Source organism: Prionailurus bengalensis, chromosome B2 (assembly GCF_016509475.1).
Source record: "Prionailurus bengalensis isolate Pbe53 chromosome B2, Fcat_Pben_1.1_paternal_pri, whole genome shotgun sequence".
Classification (NCBI taxonomy): domain Eukaryota; kingdom Metazoa; phylum Chordata; class Mammalia; order Carnivora; family Felidae; genus Prionailurus; species Prionailurus bengalensis.
In genome coordinates, this window is record NC_057349.1 from 52,230,673 (window position 1) to 52,253,853 (window position 23,181).

The 23,181-nt window shown below is 35.7% G+C and overlaps 1 protein-coding gene across 2 annotated transcripts in view; it reads left to right on the top strand.

The window, feature by feature from the left end:
• Positions 1–8,869: 8,869 nt before the first annotated feature.
• Positions 8,870–23,181, top strand: part of GFRAL (GDNF family receptor alpha like) — a 61,556-nt gene continuing 47,244 nt past the window's right edge. Inside the window, exons 1-3 of one of the 2 annotated variants that reach the window (XM_043591674.1) lie at positions 8,870–9,697; positions 14,515–14,649; positions 16,904–17,062. In XM_043591674.1, the coding sequence (XP_043447609.1) occupies positions 9,676–9,697; positions 14,515–14,649; positions 16,904–17,062 (316 nt within the window). In that variant the 5' untranslated portion in view covers positions 8,870–9,675. Of the gene's footprint in view, positions 9,698–14,514; positions 14,650–16,903; positions 17,063–23,181 lie in introns of those variants that run through there. The other variant, XM_043591673.1, reaches the window with a different exon arrangement.

Below are 23,181 nucleotides of genomic sequence, written 5' to 3' on the forward strand. Positions count from 1 at the left end.
ATACTCTGCAGGAAAAGCCAATTGAATGACCGTTAAAAGGAAAATTTGTTCTGAGCATCTCAGTGACGAAAAGCTCAGATTACATGGACAGCTTCAGGTTCAGTTACCATTTATCTCAGGCTCTATTTGTAGTAATTCGCCTATTAGGAAAATATGAGTTGGAAGTGAGCTCTACTTCAACAGAGAAGTTGAATTTATTTAGAAATTTATAATAGGATGGAACGAATAAAAGCTGTTGGAAACGATTTTATGATAATTCCATTAAGTTGACTAAGTCCTTTCCAGGATGAATTAAAGGGAAGTAAACATATGATAATCTGTTTAAAACCTACTAACAGTTCCAGTGAAGCAGCAGACAGATATGGAATACAGAGCAATAGCATCACAGCAGGGGAAGAGAAAGCTAATTCAGGTGGGTGCTTCCAGTTTAGAGACAGAAGCTAGAGGAAACAGCCAGAATTATATTATAGATGTGACTCAAACACTCATTTCATTTTTATTTGCCGTCAGTAAAAGTGTTTAAGATGTAGAATAAACATCATCTAATATCTCCAATCTCTCTCTTGATCACACGTCCCTCTCCAGATCCTTCTCTGATTCTCTGCTTCTCTTTATAGGAAATTTCCTTGAAAGAGGAAATACCTACTATTATCAGATTTTTTCCTGCTTCTCTTTTATCCTGAATGCACCCCGTCTAGGTTTTGGTTCCCCAAATCCCACAAATACTTCTCTCACTATCATCACCAGTAATCTCCACATTGCTAAATCAATACTCTGTCCTAATTTTACTGAAACTGTTAGTAGTGGATTACTCCTTTACCACATTTATCTTTGGCTTCAGGGATGCCCTGTTCTCATGGATTTCCTTTCACTTAATTCACCATTTCTTCCTACTTCCTCATCATCTTCCCAGCCTCACAGTTCAGTGTTCGTAGGGCATAAACCTAGCCTTCCACATAGGCTTCACGCTTTCATTTTGATTCCGCATAGGCTATTATCCACACCGCAGCAGTTGGGATCCTTTTCAACAAAGAAAATCAACTCAATACATTCCAACAACTCCTTATTTTATTCAAGTAAAAAAAAAAAAAAATCTAAGTTCAGACAGTAAGCCTACAAAGTCCCACCATCTGACCCCATGTCCTATCACTTTCCCCCTTGCTCACTCTGCCCCCCAGCTACAGTGACCTAATAGCTGATTCGTGAACATACCAAGCCCTTACCTATCTCCCTCTGCTTGAAATGTCTCTCCACTTTTTCTGCTGTGGGTCTTGTCCTTTCACTTACTTATCCTATATAAAGTAGTGATTCTCCCTACAACTCTGGGATTTTGTATCTCCTTTCTCCTGCTTTTTCTTCTTAGGTTTACAGGTACCTGGTGTAGATGTACTTATTATTTTGTTTTTGTGTTTGTTTGCATTGTATTCCCCAACTAGAAAATAAGCACCTTGAAGGCAAGATCTATGTCTATTTGCCTGTCTATAAAAACAGGAGCTGTGTTTAGAATGTAGTATGTGTAAAAGAAATATTTGTTGAATAAATAGAAGAATATTAGACTAAGTAAAGTTTAATTTTTTTTTTTTTACATTTTTATTTATTTTTGAGAGAGAGATTGAGAGAGAGACAGAGCACAGTGGGGGAGGGGCAGAGAGAGGGAGACACAGAATGCGAAACAGTCTCCAGGCTCCAAGCTGTCAGCACAGAGCCTGATGCGGGGCTCAAACCCACGAACCATGAGATCATGCCCTGAGCAGAAGTCAGTTGCTTAACCGACTGAGCCACCCAGGCACCCTTAAATAAAGTTTAAATAATCAACTACTACATAGACATCAATTGACAGTCTTGATATTTACATATGGACATGGAAAGTTGTTCATGGTGCATTGTTTTTTGTGTTTTTTTTTTTTAATTTTTTTTTTTTTTTGAGAGAGACAGAGACAGAGTACAAGTGGGGGACGGAGACAGAGAGGGAGAAACGGAATCTGAAGCAGGCTCCAGGCTCGGAGCTGTCAGCACAGAGCCCCACATGGGGCTCAAACTCATGAACTGTGAGATCATGATCAGAGCTGAAGTTGGTCGCTTAACCAACTGAGCCACCCAGGCACCCCCATGGTGCATTGTTAAAGGAACAAACCAAATTGTAGAACACTATGCAGCATATAATCTTAACATTTATATGGTGTGTATTTATACTTATGTCTGAAAAAATTTAATGTTTATTTATTTTGAGAGAGAGAGCAAGAGTGAGAGCGAGCATGGGCAGGGGAGGGGCAGAGAGAGAGAGGGAGAAAGAAAATCCCAAGCAGTTTCCACACTGTCTGTGCAAAGCCTGATGTGGGGCTCCATCCCATGAACCGTGAGATCACGACCCTAGCCGAAGTCAGATGCTTAACCTGTTGAGCAATCCACGTGCCCCTATGTCTGAAAAATTTTTGAAAGTTGTACATCAAATCTCAACATCATTTATCTCTGAGAATTAAATTATACATTATTTTTATTTCTTACTTAGAGTTTTCTATATTTTCTGAATTTTTACCAATAATTGTAGGTTACTTGTATAATTACCAAAGACAACTGAGTAGTTTCCACATGAAAAAAAAAAGGCATTACATGGAAAGCATTTATTTTATATGCTATCATATCATTTGAGTTATTTTTCTATTTTAAAATTTAGGGTTTGAAAAGCTTGATTTAAAAAACATACATTAAGGGGCGCCTGGGTGGCTCCGTCGCTTACGAGGCCGACTTTGGCTCAGGTCATGATCTCATGGTCCGTGAGTTCTAGCCCCGCGTCGGGCTCTGTGCTGACAGCTCAGAGCCTGGAGCCTGCTTCAGATTCTGTGTCTCCCTCTCTCTGACCCTCCCCTGTTCATGCTCTGTCTCTCCCTGTCTCAAAAATAAATAAATGTTTAAAAATAAATAAATAAATAAATAAATAAAATATTAAAAAATAAAAACCATACATTAATACTTTAAATCCAAGATGTGAATGTAGAGTTTTAGTGGAAATAGCTGAAAATTTAAAATAGATACTTTAACCACCTTTTTCATATTACTTCAGTCTATAACTTAGTAATATTTCTGTGCTATCTATGCTTAAAAAGTGACATATAGGGCACATATGGATGTATGTACATATGTAAAAAGATCTAAGAAATATAACCAATATAACCAAATATTTGCATTAGTTATCCATAGGTGGTAAAATCATTGATTTTTTTCCTTGACATTTGCAATCAGAAAAAACAGGTGCTATTAACATTTTTTGTACAAATGTATATACAAATATAACAATGATACCTTAAGAATAATAAATAAATATAAGTAAAACAATTGAAACAAAATACACCAAATCAGTGAATATCTCTTGGTGACCTAAATATAGATGTTTTTATTTGTTGCTTTCAAATACTAAACATAAGTACTAAATATTTCACAGTGGGGAAAAAAAATTGCCTTGAGAAGGAAAAGAAGGTAATTTAAACAATAGAAGTCTGTTTCCAGTAGACTGTTAATAACATAATAAAAATAATATGTCCCTATATGTTATTATGAGACATCCCTCCCATGAGATGCCCATAGCCTGTCTTCAATTTCCCTAGGAGAATGAGTCTTACAAAAACTGTCCAGTCTATATTTCAGCAAAAAGCATCCATCCACTACCCTAATCATTCATGTCTCTGGAGGACAATGACCGCACTGTGGATGAACTCATTTCAAAAGCCACTGTATCCTATAATAAAAGGAAGAACTATATTAAATTTAAATATGAATATATGGTGCTTTGAGGTGATCTGGTAACAAGTGGTCCCCTTTCCACTTAATAATAATAAATTTGCCAAATCAGAAGGCACATAATATCTTTCCACCATGATGATCAGAATGTATAACAGGCTCTAATATTAACATGAACTGGAAGCAGAGAGCAGATATGAAGGTAGGAAAAGAAAATTTAAAGAAATTAAGGATATTTTCAACAGTTGGCCTTGATTATGTTTTTAAAGGTCACAAATTCCTGAAAATCAGACCCAACTAATAGAAGTTATGGAACAGTTCAAAGCCAGCTACAGAACTACTGTTTTCATATAGTAATATTAGCTGCTGCATAAGCAAAACTTTCCATGTCATACATGTGACTCTTACGATTAGCCCAATTATATGTGACCTTTTATGATAAAATTTTAAAATTATTTGTGTCAAAATCAATAAAATCCAAGCATAGAGAAATGTCCAATTTTAGCTGAAAAAGCTAGCACTGTGACCAGATTGGGCTGTTATGATTATATAGATTAATTTACCCAAAGAAAGCAAAAATATGGCATATACCTCATTTTTACAAACTACAATATCTGGGGACTATCCTAACCTGATACCATTAAATATTCATGTAATATAGAATTAATTATAGAACAAATCCCCTTAATCCAAACCTTTCATCTACTCACTTTCCCTGATTGGCATGCCTACGTGAAGTAAATATCCTGGCTATGAGTGGAGCTTCTTTCTGTGAATAAATAAATTGGCAATATGATTAATGATTCTATGATATTTTTTCATGTTAGTGGACTCTTAAAAGCTGAATCCATTCTTGATCCTATTAGATTGAGAGCCAGACCTTGTACAGCAAGAATTCCCCAAGACAGTGCTGTCTTGTAGAGCTGTTTTGATCCTCCTGGAGACAGCCAACTTCTCTTCCTCAGTGACACATAGACTACAGGAACTGTTCCTTCCTTCTAATGTTTAACTTCTTCAGTTGATAGAATTGTATTTATAGAGCATCTAACTGTGAGACAAGTGCCTCAGTAAGTGACTCATCCTGTACTTTTCCTTCTCCCCACCCCCTCCGCCATCTCAAACGGTCACCAAATCCTGTAAATTTCAAATCCTTCATATATGTTGGATCTACCATTTCTTCTCCATTGTCGCTACTTTTTAGATTGTTACCATTTCCCTTCTGAACTACTGAAATAGCCTCACAACCGGTAATTATCCTTGTTCCAAACCATCCTCCATAACATTTCTCAAGCAATTTTTAAAAACACCAAATCGGTTGCTTCCTGTTTAAAATTCACCAACAGTCTCCGTTTTCTTTTTGAATATCCTCTAGTCTCCTTGCAGACTATAATCTGGCCACTTATCTTTTCCTCTTCAGCCACCATGAATTTCAAAGATAATAGTCCATCTGAAGTCCCCCAAACATACCTCAGGCGATGGGGAGACTACTCATCTTGAGGCTGCTGGAGACATTCCTCAGGGTGTCTCTGTGCTGTTTCTCAGTTTCTTTTCCCAATCCTGGTTGCCTTGTCCCCTGACTCATGGCCAGCTCCTATCAGTTTGTTCATAGGAGACCAGTAGGCAGTTTGTGGTGAGATGATTAAGTACGCCATCATGTTGACTTAATTTTTCTTTTTGGTGAGGATCTCCAGTAAAAGACAATATGAATCTCTTATTACCTCCCAAAGTACTGTCTACTGTCTTCCTTTATTACCAAGTGTCTTAGAGCCCTATTTATAGGCTTTATAATCAAGGAAGTCATCACCAGAAATATATATTCTTTTCAGAGTTGTGAATTTTAGGTTGACTCTAAATCTAAGGCTGATCAGATTTTCTCCCTTCCAGATATGAGCATCTTACAAAATATTAAGTGTACAAATATAGAAACAATGCAGGACTGCTTGAGGGGAAGTCAAATACCATTAGACAGAAAGTTCCAAAAATAATGTCTTCTAATAAATATAATATATAGATGTTTCACTGATGTATTATGTTTTTTATTTTTTCAACAATTTTTCTTTCTTTTTTATATGTATTTTAGCTAATCTGTGAAACTAGGGACCATTCCTCATTTTTGGTTTTGCACAGCGCTTTGGATATAGTAGGCTTTCAGTAAATGTTGAATAGAAGTCCTTGTATCTTTTGTCCAGTGACAACGTGCAAGGTCTAGAGTATTTCATTTAACTGTTATAAGAAGGGATTCTTTATGTGAAAAAAAATGAATAATAAATGAGATCGATGAATTTTGAATAGGAGTTCTGGAATCTTTTGATGTCTCATGGCAGCTGTGGATGGTGATGGCAAAAGCCAATTAACAGAGCTTGGGGCTTTCAACCTGAAGTTCAACTAGAGCACCTCTACTTTCATCTATTTCATTTATTTATTGATAGCATTTAGTTTAAAACATAGGACACATTTTAAAATCTCACACCCATTATCATTGTAATCTACTGAAAGTGATGATTTTATCATTTCCTCTCACCTACAAAATGTTCTGATTCAATAGCCAGTTTCCAAGCAATTAATGGATTTGAAAGTACTGAGGATTTTTGTTGTTGTTGTTTTGTTTTTAACATTTAAGTTTTATTAATCTGGGGTGTCTATAAATTTGCCAAGGGCAAAGCTGTATTCTATTTTTACTAACCTCTAATTCATACTCAGTACGTCCTGTGTTGTCTTTATCACCAGTAGAAAATTATAAATTTTTTTAATATGACACTGCATTAGTAGAAAATACCTCAAATCAGCATTTGTGGTCATCAATACACTGAAATGACAGTATTATCAGACCTCTCTGGATTTTGGTATGTACTCTGGTAATAAAGAAGCATATATATATTACTTTCTCACAAATTTGTTTTAAAAAATATTTTAGTGACTATATTTCAGTATGATTGATTTCTTTTATAATTACTTTAAAACAAAATTTGTGCCCTTAAAAGTATTCTAAGGAGAGAGTTCTATGGAGAAGGGGGGCCAATAACCAAAAGAAATGCTAAAAAGCATTGCTTTAGATAATGCCACAGCTCATTATTATTATGGGATTAGCAGGTATGTTGGCACATAGGCTTTCCATGCCTGGAAGCGCTAGACCTCAGCAGCTGTACCTGTTTGGCCAAGATTAGCGTCATTCACTATGTGCCTTAACATTCAACTTATGTGGAGCACAGCATTCTGGAAAATCATAACCAAATCAGCCTCGAACAAGAAACCGTGTTTTGGTATTCTTACCGTTTGTTCTGTTCATTTATTTTTCTTGTGATAACTTTGCATTAATTCAGAATTTCGATGCTTTACTGAGATTTCTGTTCCTGCCTGGGGCTGTTCACTTACTTTTCTAATACCATGACTTTCCTTGGTGATGCATCCCTTTCCTACCATGAGTTTGTGTGGTTAGAATAGGCCAGTCCCACCTACATCCACGATGCTGGGCACCAAATGGGATCGGTTGCACTTGGTGACATTGATGGACACGGGGACGCAATGAACCGATGCGACACAACTCTGGAATTTTACTATGGAAAGAGTACACTTCCTGCTCTGGCTTCAAAGACAGAAGGATGCAAGCCAAGCACTTGAAGCTCCTCTTCCCTCCTAGGAGAAAGAAGCTGCCTGAGAATAGAGTGGACACAGAAGATAACAAATAAGAGACAGGAAAGGAAACCCTCAGGCCCCCAAACAAGGTTAAAACATGCCTGAAGTCAATTCTACCCCTGGGCTCTTCAACACTGGGAGCCTGTTAAGGAGGTCATTGAGAGGACGTGACCTCCATTTGACCTGAGAGCTGAACTAGGCGGTAGGAGGCTCCTCACTCCTCCCAGTCCTTGGAATGCGGGTTACAATCACCACTCCTGCCCTGGGAGCCATTTCAAGGATACAGCTCTCAGAGAGGACTGTGCTATTGAGATCCTCGGACTGTAGACATGACTGAACCCAGGTAAGGCCTTTATGTAAACTTGTAAGATTCTGGCAGGCAATGGGGAGCCTACTCATCTTGAGGCTGCTGGAGACAAACCTCATGGGTAAGTTCCCTTGCTTATTAAACCCGCCGCCTACAAATCTGTAGTGTCCCTCCCTCTTTCTTGGGCTCTCCTTGCCATCCCTGTCCAGGGGAAGTTTGTGAACCAACAGAATCACCGAATTTCTCTCTAGCTTTAGCCATTTTTAGTTGGCTTATATCAAAAAGAACAATGATGTCTGTAAAGTTTATAATAAAAATTTAGTAACTTGGTGTCTTTAAAAGGAAATGATTGAATAATTTTATGACATCATTCTTTTGTTAGATAAGTCACCAAGGATAGTATAACTGGCCTTGTTTGATCTTTGGGATATAAGCCCCCTACACGTACTTGATGTATACAGCAACCATGGATACAATCAGAACATTTTACCAAGGAGTAAATAAATATAAACAACTTCCAATAAGATCTCATTTACCTACATTTATAGAGAAAAATAGTGTTATAATTTCAGTTTGTTGGACTCCCATATCTGTTTTTTTTCCATTATGCATTCTGAAACCGAAATATGTTATAAATTCTCTCTAGTGTAAAATAAACGTGGACAATTGGACTCAACAATTTTTCCTCGTGGACAAAATGCTTCTGTCTCATCTCAAGATAGTAGCTTCTTCACACCTGTATTTTCTTAATTTCTTGCTGACACAGCATTGTATACGTCCAAGCATCCATTACAGAAAGATCTCAGATGTTTTAAAAGTGGAAGCCTCAGGATGCCCCAATGGACATGATGTGCTCTAGGTTCTTGTGAACAAGAACACATTGTAGATACAGGATCAGTCTAATCCATCTGGGCTGCTATAATGAAATATAACAGTCTGGTCACTCATAAACCCAGAAATAAACAGAAATTTATTTTTCACAGTTCTGGAGACTAGAAGTCCAACACCAATGCGTGGTCACATTCTCACAAAGGCCCTCTTCCCAGTTCATAGCTGGTGACTTCCTGCTGTGTCCTCCCTGGTGGAAGGAGCAAGGGATCCCTCTGGAGCTTCATTCACGATGGTTCCACCCTGACAACTTAAGCACCTCCTCAAGACTCTACCTATAAATGTAATCATTTTGAGGGTTAGAATGTCCACGTGTAAATTTGTAGGGAGACATAAATATTCAGACCACAGCAATGCCTCTTACTGAAGCTGGGAGAAACACAGTTGTCAAGTGACTACAAGTGGCTTACCTTTCCAGCAGAACAGGGAATTTTTGCATTGCTGCAAGGAGTCATTTCTTACACTGATACTGTGTCGGGTGACTTTGGGGAACAGCAGCTGAAACACTACAACCTTAAAGCATACTGGAGCATGTGGCACATGTAGAGAACATGTCTTGTTTGGGAAGATGAGGCACACCAGTTGGATTCTAGTGGAACCTGAATTCCCTATACATTTGCCTGGGCTGCTTATCACCTTTCTCCTTTTCCACATTCTCAGATGACCTAAACTTGCTGTCATGAGGTTAACTAATGAAGTGGAAACTGAGGATACTCCAGTGTGTAGGAACCTGGGGGTTATAGTTGAGAGGCTTTTACACAATTTACTATTCTACTGGAAGGAAAAAAAAAAAAAAACCAAAAACCTCTCTCATGAATGTGCTGAGCATGTATCATTTCTTAGCATCTGGCTTGTGGGTTTTTCTTGGAAGCATAATAGCCGAGATTAGTATGCTCAGAAGAAAATAATTGAATTTGGACATAATTAGGAAAGTTCACAGCTCAGGAAAGATTGGGGAGGAAATGGTGACAAAGGAAGCTGACTTGACTCAGTAATGCTTTCGGGAAGCAAGGGCAGAAGCTGAAGCCTTATCTGCACAGTTACTGTTAAGAAGGTGGCTGCAGTTAACACGTCTGCCTTTCTTGCAGGTGAATAACTCCAGGTTGTCCAGCATGATAGTCTTCATTTTCCTTGGTAAGTGAATCATGCTTCTAGTTTACCTGGATCCATAGCACTGTTTCTTCATGAACTGAATGCCATCTTATCTGACTTGATTGTTGATTAAACTAATGGGCTTGTAATAGGAAGTCTCAATTTTCAGTGTATACTTTAACATGGTTTCTTACTTTCTCAAAATTGCACACTTACTCATTTATAACTCTGTAGAAAATGCACAATGCAGGGATTGCATTCATCTCTCACATTGTTTGCATTTTATTATATGGGATAATCCAGTTACCTAGGATTTATGGAATTCACACAGATAATAGAGCCTTTGAGAAATGAAACCTTCCAGTATCTATTTACAAGTTATAAGATGGCAAATTTCAAATTTATCTATTTTTCTTTGAAATTAAATGAGATTAACTTAAAGCATTCAGTTCCCCGAATTTTAAAGTGTTAATATTTACTAAAAAGGATTCATTTCATAGAATAAAACAACTTAACATCCCATCAAATGCTTCACATTTTAGTTAGCTTCTTTAGCTACAGGAAAGGTTTGTAATAATCCCTCTTGTGTTGGATAGTGTGAAGGTATCATAAAATGCTGGTGGAAAAGAATTCATTTATATTTAAAGTAGAATCCATGAAGATCTACTTGTTGTAGGTGTCATCGGACAAACTACTGTATTTTTCTTCAGAATTTAGTAGAATCTATAAAATGAATTCAGGAAAAGAAATAGTTATGATTATAGCTGAATATTATTCCATTCATTAAAACAGAGCCAGTATTTTTTTGTTTACACTAATAGATATTAATGAATAAAAACATAACTGTAGGCAAGAAAACAAAGAAGGTTATTCCAAATTATGTTGAACATGAATCAAAAAAATTAAGGGGAGAAAGAATGGAATATTTTATGTATTTTCAGTTTTTCTTTAGTTTTAGTAATAGTTATTTCCTATCTCAAAATTTTGCTCTTGGATTTATTTTAACACTATTTGCTTATTTCCATTCATGATTATAAAGAAAACTCTGGGAAATTTTAATTTTGTAGATAAGACAGCAGTATAACAGAACACATAAAACATGTTACAACCTCATTATAGCTCCAGTTGAAAAAGCAAGGATCGCCTCTTGTTTTCAAGTTTCCATTCTAAATTAATTTTGAGACTAGGAAGTGAATGATTTCTAACATTGTTAGGGTCGAAGCTGTACTATCGAATAGGCTTAACCTGTATTTCCCATAGTTCATTCTTAAGAATACTTGTCTAACATCATCTAAATAGGGTAAAGGTGCGGGAAAGTTCTATCGCCAGAGGAACGTGGGGCATGGTGAATTTTTAAAATAGAACATGTCATATCATAATAAGACTTAAGACGGTAATATTATGTGCAACATTTTTCATATTGTTACTTTAAAACAGAACTTGTTTTTCATTGAGCATTTCAAGAGAATCCTTGAAAACTCCTGGATTAAATACGTGGCCACAAATTATAGTAAGGAATGACTAAGATTTTGGCAAGTTAAAGTTATTTTCATTCTTGTGGGCCAGATCACTGAGATGGTTTTCCTAGTAGATTTAGTATTTCATCCTACTAGAGGGTGTGGAAAATCGTATAAAGTAAACAATCAAGTGGAACTTAAAATTTTAAATATGGAAGAAAATGAAACAGATTTGAGAAACATAATATGTAGAATTAATTAACCATCATTAGACAGAGGTACTGGTAAGGTTTTGATGATATATTCAGTATACCATCATCTATAAGTTTCCTGAAGGAGCTATTTACAAGATTCAATGATCAATGTCAAATAAAATTCCAGTTTCTTACTTTCCTTTTTTTATGTTTATTTATTTTTGAGAGAGAGAGAGAGAGAGAGAATGAGAGAGAGAACATGAGTAGAAGAGGGGCAGTGAGTGAGGGAGACACAGAATCTGAAGAAAGTTCCAGGCTCTTAGCTATCAGCACAGAGCTCAATGCAGACCTCGATCCCACAAACTCTGAGATCATGACCTGAGCTGAAATCAGTTGCTCAATCAACTGAGCCACTGAGTCGCCCCATAGAATTCCACTTTCTTATGAGTAGAGTCTGACATAAAATATTTCAGGGTCTTTGGCAAGCTGGATTCAAACAAGTAACTTTGGGCCAGAACCGAAGGGGCTCTCTTTCTCTTTCTCATTGGTTAAATGAGCTTAACAAGGAACACATGACAAAACAGAAGGCTGATATGTCAATTTTCACTCCAGCCCTCAACAAGAAAAATGTGACTGAGCCACACCCTTGGGCCTAATCTCCAAATGCAGTGACCCAGCAAGTAGTACATATGATCCATCCAATGAGTTGTCTTGGATTCTCCTTAGGAGAAGAGGTTTGAAAAGAGGTAAGATAAAGAAAAGATTTTAGGCTTTACTTGAAGCCCATAACTCTGCATTGTCACAGGCAATTCATAATTAGCATCATCTTTTTAAAAATTCAATTAATTTGACTCTGATACCTACTTTGAGATCTCCTGATTATAATTAATATATTGTTTCTGTAACTCGATTGCTCTTCCCATATTTTTCTATGGATTGATCCAGCAAGTGTCGCTTGGCATGCTTGCAGAATCAATTCAAATAATTTATACATTATACTAAATTAGCATCACTATGTTTTTGATATTTTTAGAAAACTTACTGGAAACTTCTCCTCTACCCAACATAACTTGTAAATATCTGGAAGGTATTATTTTTATTATAGTATTATAGTATTATTTACAACTTCTTTTCTTTTTTAAGTTTATTTATTATCAGAGAGAGAGAGACAGCATGAGTGGGGGAGGAGCAGAGAGAGAGGGAGAGGGAGAATCCCAAGCAGGTTCCATGCTGTCAGCACAGAGTCCAATGAAGGGATTCATTTCACGAACTGCAAAATCAAGACCAGAGCTGAGATCGAGAGTCAGATGCTTAAGCGACTGAGCCACCCAGGTGCCCCTATACTTCATTCTTAAATAACTATTCAAGTTAGTGTAAGTCAACATACATACATAATGTCTCATTGTGTTTGATGATGAGGATACAATTATGAATTACCTCCAATGTCTGCCTAGTAGGACCCTAGAACCCCATGGTGGAGACAATCATATAAATACACATTTTCATTACAGAGCAGTAAAGCTATGCTTGGGGAAATCCCAGTATTCTAGTGAAACAAATAAGAGGTGTTAAATTAATTTGGATATAGGAAGAGGGTACTGAATTCAGGGAAGGATTCCATAAAATAGGTAATTATTGTGTTGAGTGTTAGAGGACAAAAAAAAAGGCAGAAAGACAGAAAGAAAGAAAAAAAGAAAGAAAGAAAGAAAGAAAGAAAGACAAAGAAAGAAAGAAAAGAAAGGAAAGAAAGAAAAGAAAGAAAGAAAGAAAGAAAGAAAGAAAGAAAGAAAGAAAGAAAAGTTTCTAGGAGATAAAAAGGAGTGCCTACTAATGAGGGTACAGTAAACACTCAGAGGTACAAGACAGCATGGAGCATCTGGGAAACTATACATGCTCAAAAATGTCTAGATTGCATATGATAAGGAATATAAGAACTATCCTATGAGGAACCATCCAAAGGTCGAAGCAGAGAAATGGCAGGATCAGGATGGTACAGTAGGCAGGTTAGGGGGTATAAAGAACCTATGTGAGTAAGATGAAACTGGAGGCAAATTGACTAATTGATGGGTTGGTCAAATATTCAAAATAAGAGTCAAGGAACTATGCACAAATGGATATAAAAGAGTGAAGTCGAGGATAAAAAAGGAGTCTGTGATGAATCAGTGGTTTCTAGTGTTGGGTGCCCATGAGAACAGTGAAATTGATGAAGCAGGGCTGTCCACCAGGGAGTGATGATGATAAAAATACACTGTAGTCTTAAAATGTATCTGGAACACTTTGGTTGAGATAACAACAAATATAACTGGAATACTGAAAAATAATGGGATTGAATTATGCTTTAGAGAATCATCAATCTAGAGGTTTTAGTTAAAACCATTAAAGTATATGGAATTGTACATAGAGAATGTGTAGAATGAGAATGGGAAACATCTGAGGATAGACATTAAGCTAAAAATACAGTTCAACAGAAAAAGACAAAGATCCTGGGAAGAGGCCTAACTATGGTCAGAAAATATCAAATGAATAAGTATCAAGAGAACTAGAAGAGCTGGTTGCCAAAGGAAGAGAGAGTTTTAAGAACAAAATAGCAACAAAACGTGCAATGATAAAAGTAGGCAAGATGAAGTGTTAAAACTATTAAGGTTGATATGGAGATGATTAGGACAGTTCAGAGAGCAGTTTTTTTTTTTTTAATTTTTTTTTCAACGTTTTTTATTCATTTTTGGGACACAGAGAGACAGAGCATGAACGGGGGAGGGGCAGAGAGAGAGGGAGACACAGAATCGGAAACAGGCTCCAGGGTCCAAGCCATCAGCCCAGAGCCTGACGCGGGGCTCGAACTCACGGACGGCGAGATCGTGACCTGGCTGAAGTCGGACGCTTAACCGACTGCGCCACCCAGGCGTCCCAGAGAGAGCAGTTTCAATAGAGCAATAGTCTTAAAAATATAAACTGAGGAATAAATATGCACCAAATAAGAGCACAAATCTAGACTCTTCATTTAAGAATCTTATAAAGGAGAAATACAGATCTGTAGTTAGGGGGGAGGTTAAGATCCATTCCAATCTTGTAATGATCTTATCAGATTATATTTTCCATAACACTGTTGTTTATCACCAGTAACTTAGTTTTGAGGTAAATAACTGTCATACTGTAATATTGCAAACACGTTCTTGTTGTTTTTGTTCTGTTCTTATTGTTATTTCAGCTATGGTGCTATGCTTGGAAAATGAATCCACTTCCCAAACCATTGATTGCACATATTTAAGAGAGCAATGCCTAAGTGATACAAATGGATGTAAACTTGCATGGAGAAAGATGGAAGATTCATGTCATGTTTCAGGTAAAATACATTATTTAATTTTGTAAGTTTATTTATGTATTTATTTTTGAGAGAGAAAAAGAGAGAGAGAGGGAGGAGGGCACAGAACGAGAGGGAGAGAGAGTGAGAATTCCAAGCAGGCTCTGCACTATCAGCACAGAGCCTGATGCAGGACTCAAACCCATGAACCATGAGATCTTGACCAGAGCTGAAGTTGGACGCTTAACCAACTGAACCATCCAAGTGCCTCAATAAAATACATTATTTAAAATACACACAAATGATTTATTTTTACTGAGGTAAAAATAGGATTTGATATTTTCTTTCACTGACCTGGGAACTAAGTTAGCTTTGCTCCAAACACTTTTTTCAAACTTAATATTCAAGTGATTTACCTTCAATTGCTTATTAGCGAATGTAGTAACAAGAACTCAAGAGCCTTAATGCCCTGTGGGGAGGTTTATGCAAGATTTCAGGGTTTGTTTTACTTATCTCACCATGTACAATGTTATAATTATATGCATGCTTGTCAGAAGTATGGCAAAAATTTTTCAAATGTGTTTTTGCTTACATATTAGTATGTCAATAATAAAATAGGAAAAAAACATTTGTGATGATCAAGAGCATTGTTATTTATTTGTATGTGTATCATACACATTTTTATATTCTTGCAACAGACATGCTATCTTCCATTCCATCTGTGTCGAGAACAATTTAAAATACATTTTTATTTTTAACATGTCCTACATTCCAAACATTTGAGCAGAGTCCCGAGGGTTAGAGAATATGAAGATTAGAGTTACTGTTACTTGTTTAAAAGAAAAAGAAAACATACGGAATATATCAATTCGTTGAATAAATATTGTATGGACCATTATAGTAGGACTCCGTTCACTAAAAATAGATAAACTGATTATATAGTGAGACATTACCTTAGTACTATTATCACAAACGTTTCAAAATATTGTATTCTCATATAATTTATCATCTTGTATATTGGATGTTATAATACTATAAAAACCTCATAAACTTTCTGGAATATTCAGTAAGAAAAATTGAAAAAGGAAAATAACAATAGATTCTTCCATGACGTACTTTCTCTATTTTGCGCAGTGTGACGTCTGTACTGCTCATGACTCTTGCCTATCTGTGTGTGCATCCTCTACTTCCCAAAAGACGTAAGGGGAAGTAAGTTGGGTTTAAGAGGCAGCAGCCTATAGTTCTGATGGCCACCATTTACAATCTCCACCATCGGAAGTCCTCCCCATTCCCACAACCTCAAGGAATTATATAGGATGTAGAGGAAAAGAGAATGATTTCCTTCTCCGTTCTGCCCTTGAAGGCAGTAAGTCCATAGTCCAAAGTAAGTTATAGCTGCCTAACCCAACATTCTTATTACAAGTCAGGAAAAGAATTTTAAAAGCCTAATTTGCTCTAAGTAATACAGTAATTTTAAGATGAGAATAGAAGACAGTGGCAAAAAAATCTGCTATTTGTTTTGATGATGAAACTCCTTGTTACATTTTATAAAGCAATTTAAAATACTGCATTCAGTGTGTCATGAATTATAACACGTACTTCAGTATACAAATAGCAAGTCATTTTCAGTGAATTGCAGTAATATTTGCATAATTATCTCATTCATGAAGCTGAAATAGAAATATTCTCAAATACATAAATGAAATGAACTCAAGTGATTTTATTCAAAAAAATGATTAAAAGAAAATTGTTGGGTGGATGAATAGGACTTTGTAAATTAAAGCAGAAAAGGAAATATTGATAATTGTGAAAGACTCATTATTCAATAATATTTATTGAGTGCTTACAAAGTGTTAGGACCACTTCATTTCTCATGATGAATTTTGAGCCACTTGCATGTCTCTTATTATAATCTTAGAATGACATATACACCAGAAGATTATGACAAATAGTTAATAAAAATAGCTAAACTGACAGACAAAATAGTGGATTATGGATCATTCTGATCACCTCATATAAGGACAGCCTTGATTATTATAGAAGAGTAAAAACTGATATTCTAAGTGGGGACAAAGTCATTTTAAAATACAGCAAGCTTTAATCCATTTTGGAAAGTAAACATTGAGGGAAAGATAGTAAAAATAGATTTTGTGCTTAAAAAGTCACTTACGTGGACATCTTGCAGCATCCCCAGGAAATCTTATTATAATAAGGCATTACTCAGGTTAATATGTTAAAAGCATTTGGGGTAGGGTGATACTTAGATTAATATCAGGAGTATTACATGTTTGTTAAAACCCAGGTAACCCCTGCAAGATGAAGGATTCATCAAACTGTAACCTGAGCATCCAGTCCTTGGTGGAAAACAATTTCCAGTTTGAAGATTGTCTCTGCACTGGTAACCTCCATTGCACTATTAACAAATTGCTTGGGAAAAAATGCATCAATGAATCAGGTAATAATATGTGGTTATATGAAATACTACAGTCATAAAAAAGAAAAGTACAGTTTCAAAATTAACCACATCTATGTAATTGGATTAATTCTCTCTCTCTCTCTCTCTCTCTCTCTCTCTCTCTCTCTCTCTTATTGGTAACTTGAACAGTTTTTTTGTGTAATACAAAGTTCTGTGAGTCATAGATCTCAGTAAGTGCCTAACATATTTCTGTAATTGTTAACCACTATCTCAAGCTTCATCCAATCATAATTAATTAGCATTATATAGTCACTCTCTCAGTTCATATTTTTGTGAGGCTCACTATGGCTTTGCCCAAGACCTAAGTGATAGAAGACAAGTAAGGTATCATTTCTGTTGTTAAAGAACTCAGTTTCCTGAGAAAGTCCAAAATATAACCACTTATCTGGAATTCTACTTGCCTCTGGATGGGAGCATTTAATCATTTATGCATTGATTTAGAGCTACTCAAGGTGCCGGGCTGACACTGAAGTAGTGGTACTCAAAGTAGTCTGCATGTGTCCTTGAGGATTCATAAAGATTTTCAAAGGGATATGGAGGATGAAATAGTTCTAAAACAATCAGTTTCTGGATCCTCAATGTTCTTGCATACTCTCTCTGAAAAGTGGACAGCTTGGGATTGCAGCTGTTATCATGGGGTTCTTGCCTCTTCTTTCATAATCAGCCTTCTCCCATTTTATAAGAAATAGGTTTACCTCTCATTTATCATGAATGGTCCTATTATCCCACCTCTCAAAACACTCATGGTGAGCAAACTGGCCAATTTTCTGTTCCATGCTTTTGCTTTTTCCAGAGTTTCACATAAATGGAATTAGGTAACCTTTTGGAATTAGGAAAACTTGAACCTGCCTGATTTTTTTTTTAATTTAACATCATGGATTTGAGGTTCACTAGTAGTTTTTGAACAAGCTTGTTCTCTGTTTTGAGTAGTATTCCATTGTATTGATTATCCATTCACCACTGAAAGTGGTTTGCATTGTTTCCAGATTTTTAGAGATTATAAATAAAGCTGCTATAAATATTCACATACAAGACTCCTACAAACATAAGTTTTTATTTCTCCATATTCTTGTTGGGCTATACGGTAATGTTTATGTTCAACTGTATGATAAGCTTTCATACAATATTCTAAGTTTAATTTAACCATCGATGTATAAAAGTTCCACTTGCTCCACATCCTCAGTAGCACTTGATTTTGTTATTTGCTTTTATTTTGAGGCCATTCCAATATATATGTGGTAGTGTCACATTGTGGTTTTAATTTTCACTTAAATAATGTTGAACACATTTTCATGTGCTTAGGTGTCCTCTATATACATTATTTGGTAAAGCATCTCTTTAAAATTTTGCCCTTTTTTAATTTGAGTTTTGCCTTTTTTATTGGGTTTTAAGAGTTTTTCCTCTGTGTTGAATAGGGCTTATCAGGATATGTGTTCTGTAAATGATATTTCCCTGTCTATATCTTTTATTGCTTTAAGCGTATATTTCAAAAAGCAGAAGTTTGTTGTTTTTTAAAGTTTAACAATGTTCAGCTTATCATTTTCTTTCTTTTATAAATAATACCTTTGCTGTTGCATCTAAGAAATCTTTATACAACCCCAAATCACAAAGATATTCTTATATGATCTAGATATTAAGTACTTTAGGTTTTGCATTCAGGCTTATGATACACTGTAAGTTAATTTTTGTTTATGGTGCAAACCATGGGTCAGATTCACTTATTTATTTTTTTTCTCTATGGATATCCAGTTGTTCTACCACATTTGATAAAGGGACTACAGTTTCACCTTTCTCCAAAATCCTTTGGGCTATATACTAGTGTCTCGATTTCTAGATTGTTCTATCTTGTTCCAGCTGCCTATATTTCTGTACTTTTGCCAATACTTTCCTCTTAGCAATATTTTGTAGTTTTCAGTGTATACTTCATACACACTTTGTGTTAAGATTTACATAAATATGCTTCACTTTTTTGATGCTGTTGTAAATGGTAACTTTTTTATATTTTAATTTCTAATCAATTATGGCTAATATATCAAAATTATATATATATATGGTATATATATAAAGTATATATATATACCATATATATACATATATCTTATATATACCATATATTTACATATATCATGTATATATACCATATATATGTATATCTTATATATACCACGTGTGTGTGTGTGTGTATATATATACGTGTATATATATACACGTATATATATATATCCACACACCTTATAGCCTGTAACTTGCTCAGCTCAGTTATTACTTCTAGTATCTTTTATTTTGTAGAATCTATAGGATTGTCTACATAGACTTAAATATTTATATCTGCAAATAGAGAGTTTTATTTCTTTCTTTCCAATCTGTAGTCCTTTATTTCTTTTCCTTGCTCTATTGTTCTGAGTAGGACCTGCAGGATAATGTTAAATAGGATTTCTGGGAGTGGCCATCCTTGCCTTTTTACCTGTCTTGGGAGAAATGCATTTAGTTTTGCACCATTAAGAATGGTTTTTGCAGGGGTGCCTGGGTGGTTCAGTCAGTTAAGTGACCAACTTCAACTCAGGTCATGATCTCACAATTCGTGGGTTCCAGCCCCTTATCAGGCTCTGTGCAGACATCTCAGAGCCTGGACCCTGCTTTGAATTCTGTGTCTCCCTCTCTCTCTCTGCCCCTCTCCAACTTGTGCTCTCTTTCTCTAAAAAATAAAATAAACATAAAAAAATGTTTTTTAAATAAAAAAAATGGATTTTGCAGTAAGTTCTTTGTAGGTTCCTCCTCCCTTTATCAGGCAGAGAAAATTCCTTCCTATATCCGGTTTGCTTAGAGATTTTATCATGAATAGATTTGCAAATTATTTTCTGCCTCTTTTGCCTTGATCATGGTTTATATTTTTAGGTTTTTTTTAATATGATGAATTATTTGTTGATTCTTAGTGTTGGTTCTAACCCTTCATTCTGAGGATATATACTATTCAGTTATGAAGTATTTATTCATTTTATATGTTGCTGGATTGAATTTGCTACTATTTTGTTGAGGGTTTTTAATCTATGTTCCTGAGGGACATTAGAATGTTTTCCTGACAGCATATTTGTCTGATTTTGTTGTCTAGATAATACTGTTTTTAATTTTAATTTTATTTATTTTTTTTTTTTTTAAATTTTTTTTTTTCAATGTTTATTTATTTTTGGGACAGAGAGAGACAGAGCATGAACGGGCGAGGGGCAGAGAGAGAGGGAGACACAGAATTGGAAACAGGCTCCAGGCTCTGAGCCATCAGCCCAGAGCCCGACGCGGGGCGCGAACTCACGGACCGCGAGATCGTGACCTGGCTGAAGTCGGACGCTTAACCGACTGCGCCACCCAGGCGCCCCAATTTTTTTTTTAATGTTTAGAGAGAGAGTGTGTGTGAGCTGGGAAGGGGAAGAGAGAGAAAGAGACGTAGACAGTGAGTCCAAAGCAGGCTCCAAGCTGTCAGCAGATAGCCTGACTTGGGGCTTGAACTCACGACGAACTCATGAACTGTGAGATCATGACTTGAGCAGAAATTAAAAGTCGGACACTAAACTGACTGAGCCACCCAGGTGCCCCTGGATAATGCTGTTTTTTAAAATGATTTGGGAAGTATTTTATCCTCTTTTTTATTCTAAAAGAGTATACAAAGTAGTAGTAGTATTTCTTCCTTAAATTTAAGGAATTAATTTAATTCAATTTAATTAATTTAATTCACTAGTGAAGATATCTGGGCAATTCTTCATTGGAAGATTTAAAAATGTTCAGCGTGTTTGTCATAGAACTGTTTTACTTATTTCTTGGTGAGTTTGGTAGTTTGTGTCTTTCAGTGAACTTTTCTGTTTGTTGGATTTATGTTGAATTTTTATTTTTAGGGTTTCCATTTTACCTTTTTTCCATATCTCTCTGCCAAGTTGTTCCTAATATTCTCAAATTGTCCTTTAAATATCTATAGGACTTATAGTAATGTCCTTTCGTTCATTCAGATGGTGGTAATTTGTGTCTTCCTCTCTTTGTCTCTCCCTGTCTCTCAGTTTTGCTCTTTATTATTTTTTGTTGCTGTTGTGTTTGACTTGACTTGAAGTTGCTCTTCATTTTCTGGTTTCTTAAGATAAAGGCTTATATCACTGATTTGATGTTTTTTTTTCCTTCCTCCTATAAGCATTTCATTATATAAATGTCCAAGTGCTGTTTTAGTTATATTCACAAATTTTAGTATGCTATGTTTTCATTTTTATTCAATTCAAAATGGTTTCTCATTTCCCTTGTGACTTTCTCTTTGATTCATGGTTTATTTTACAATACCATTGTTGAACTTCCAAATATTTGAGGATTTCCCAGATACCTTTGTTATTTACTTTTAGTTCAATTCTTAATTAAAATGGTAAGTGCTAAGTATCCCCTGTACAATGTGATACATGCTAGGTGATACACACACACACACACACACACACACAGAGTGTTTGAAGGTATAGAGGATAAAATAATGGTGATTCAGAAGGTTCACAGAAGAAATGACAGACTTGGGGCTTTTAGGGTGAATTGGGTCGATTAAAGAGACAAAATGGATGTTCTAAACAGAGAAAATAGAATCAGGCAGAGCACATTCAAGGAGCAACAAATCCTTTGTTAAACTGGACTGTAGAATGGAGGAGTATTAGGAGATGATGCTGAGAAGAAAGCAGATGTTATAAAAAGGAGGAAGGCTGAATTTATGTACCTTTCTAAAGGGATTAGGCCTCAAACTGTTATTACAAGGGGCTATTAATGCATTTTAAACAGAGAAATGCAGAATCGGCTTTTCAAAGGGTATCCCTGGCAGGAATGCAAAAGACAGGATGGAGGGGTGGGAAAGATTCAGGCCAGGGATATCAAATAATTTGAGAGAGAGGTGATGTATGCCTAAACTAACACACTGGTGCTGAGGACTATGAGAAGAAGACATAAGTAAGGTATATTTATGAATCACAATCAATAGGAATTGGTGGCAGTTGGATATGAGGAGAATGAAATGTATAAAGCATGGCTTGGGACAGGGTACTGAGATACACTGAGATAGGAAAGAAAGAATAAAGCACAGGATTAGGGGTAGAAGTGATGAATTATATTTTGGAGACATTGCATCTGTGGAATGCTTTGGAACATTCACATTAGGAATGTTGGCATTTTCTTTGAAGTTTTGCAAGATACAAATAATTTTTAAAAAGAAATGAAGGAATGTACATCATCTAGCTTGCATTTGGAAACATGGATCTTGTACTGAAGAGAGTAACATAAAATAGACATACAGATTTTGGAGTTAAAAGTTTATAAGAAATAGATAAAACCGTGAAGGAAGATAGGATTGGTCAGGAAGCGCTATAAGGTGAGAATATTGTAAAGATTTTGATAATAAAATTCATGATATAGTTAAAGTAACCAAAAAGAAGATTTCAAAGATAGGAAAAGAAACATCAGAAAGAGTTGTTGAAATCAATGAAAGAGACACAGAGAAAATAGTCAACAATTATAAATGCTGAGAAGTCATCAACTAGGACAGCCTGAAATGACATTAGTTAGCTAATTAATACATCTATACTAGTTTTAGATTGAAGTGGGATGAAATAAAAGCATATTGGAATACTAAAAATGTTTATTGACTTTTGTTTCACAATGGTAAGACAACTTAATTTATATCTCTTTAGCCACTTTTAATCATACCAAGTTTTGGCAAAATGTAGTGACCAGTCAACAGGTACATATAAATTTAGAGCAGATAAATTGAAATCAGTTCACATATTTAAACCCTTTTTTCCCCATAGACACTTACTAAAGACTACTATGCAATAATTTTGATAACCAGGAATATAAAAACCCTATAGAGAAGACTTAAATGATCTCACAAATAAACTTCATGATGGACATGACCTAGTTGTTATGTATACAGGGAGCATTAGTTTATTGCTTATAATTTAGCTTAGTGTGGGAAGGAAATAACTGAAATCTTAATACCCATCCTATCTCAACTATAACACCTTCCACAAACTTTTTGGTCATCATTCCAAGACACGATCTCTGTCTCTGTCTCTCTCCCTCTCCTCCTCCTCCTC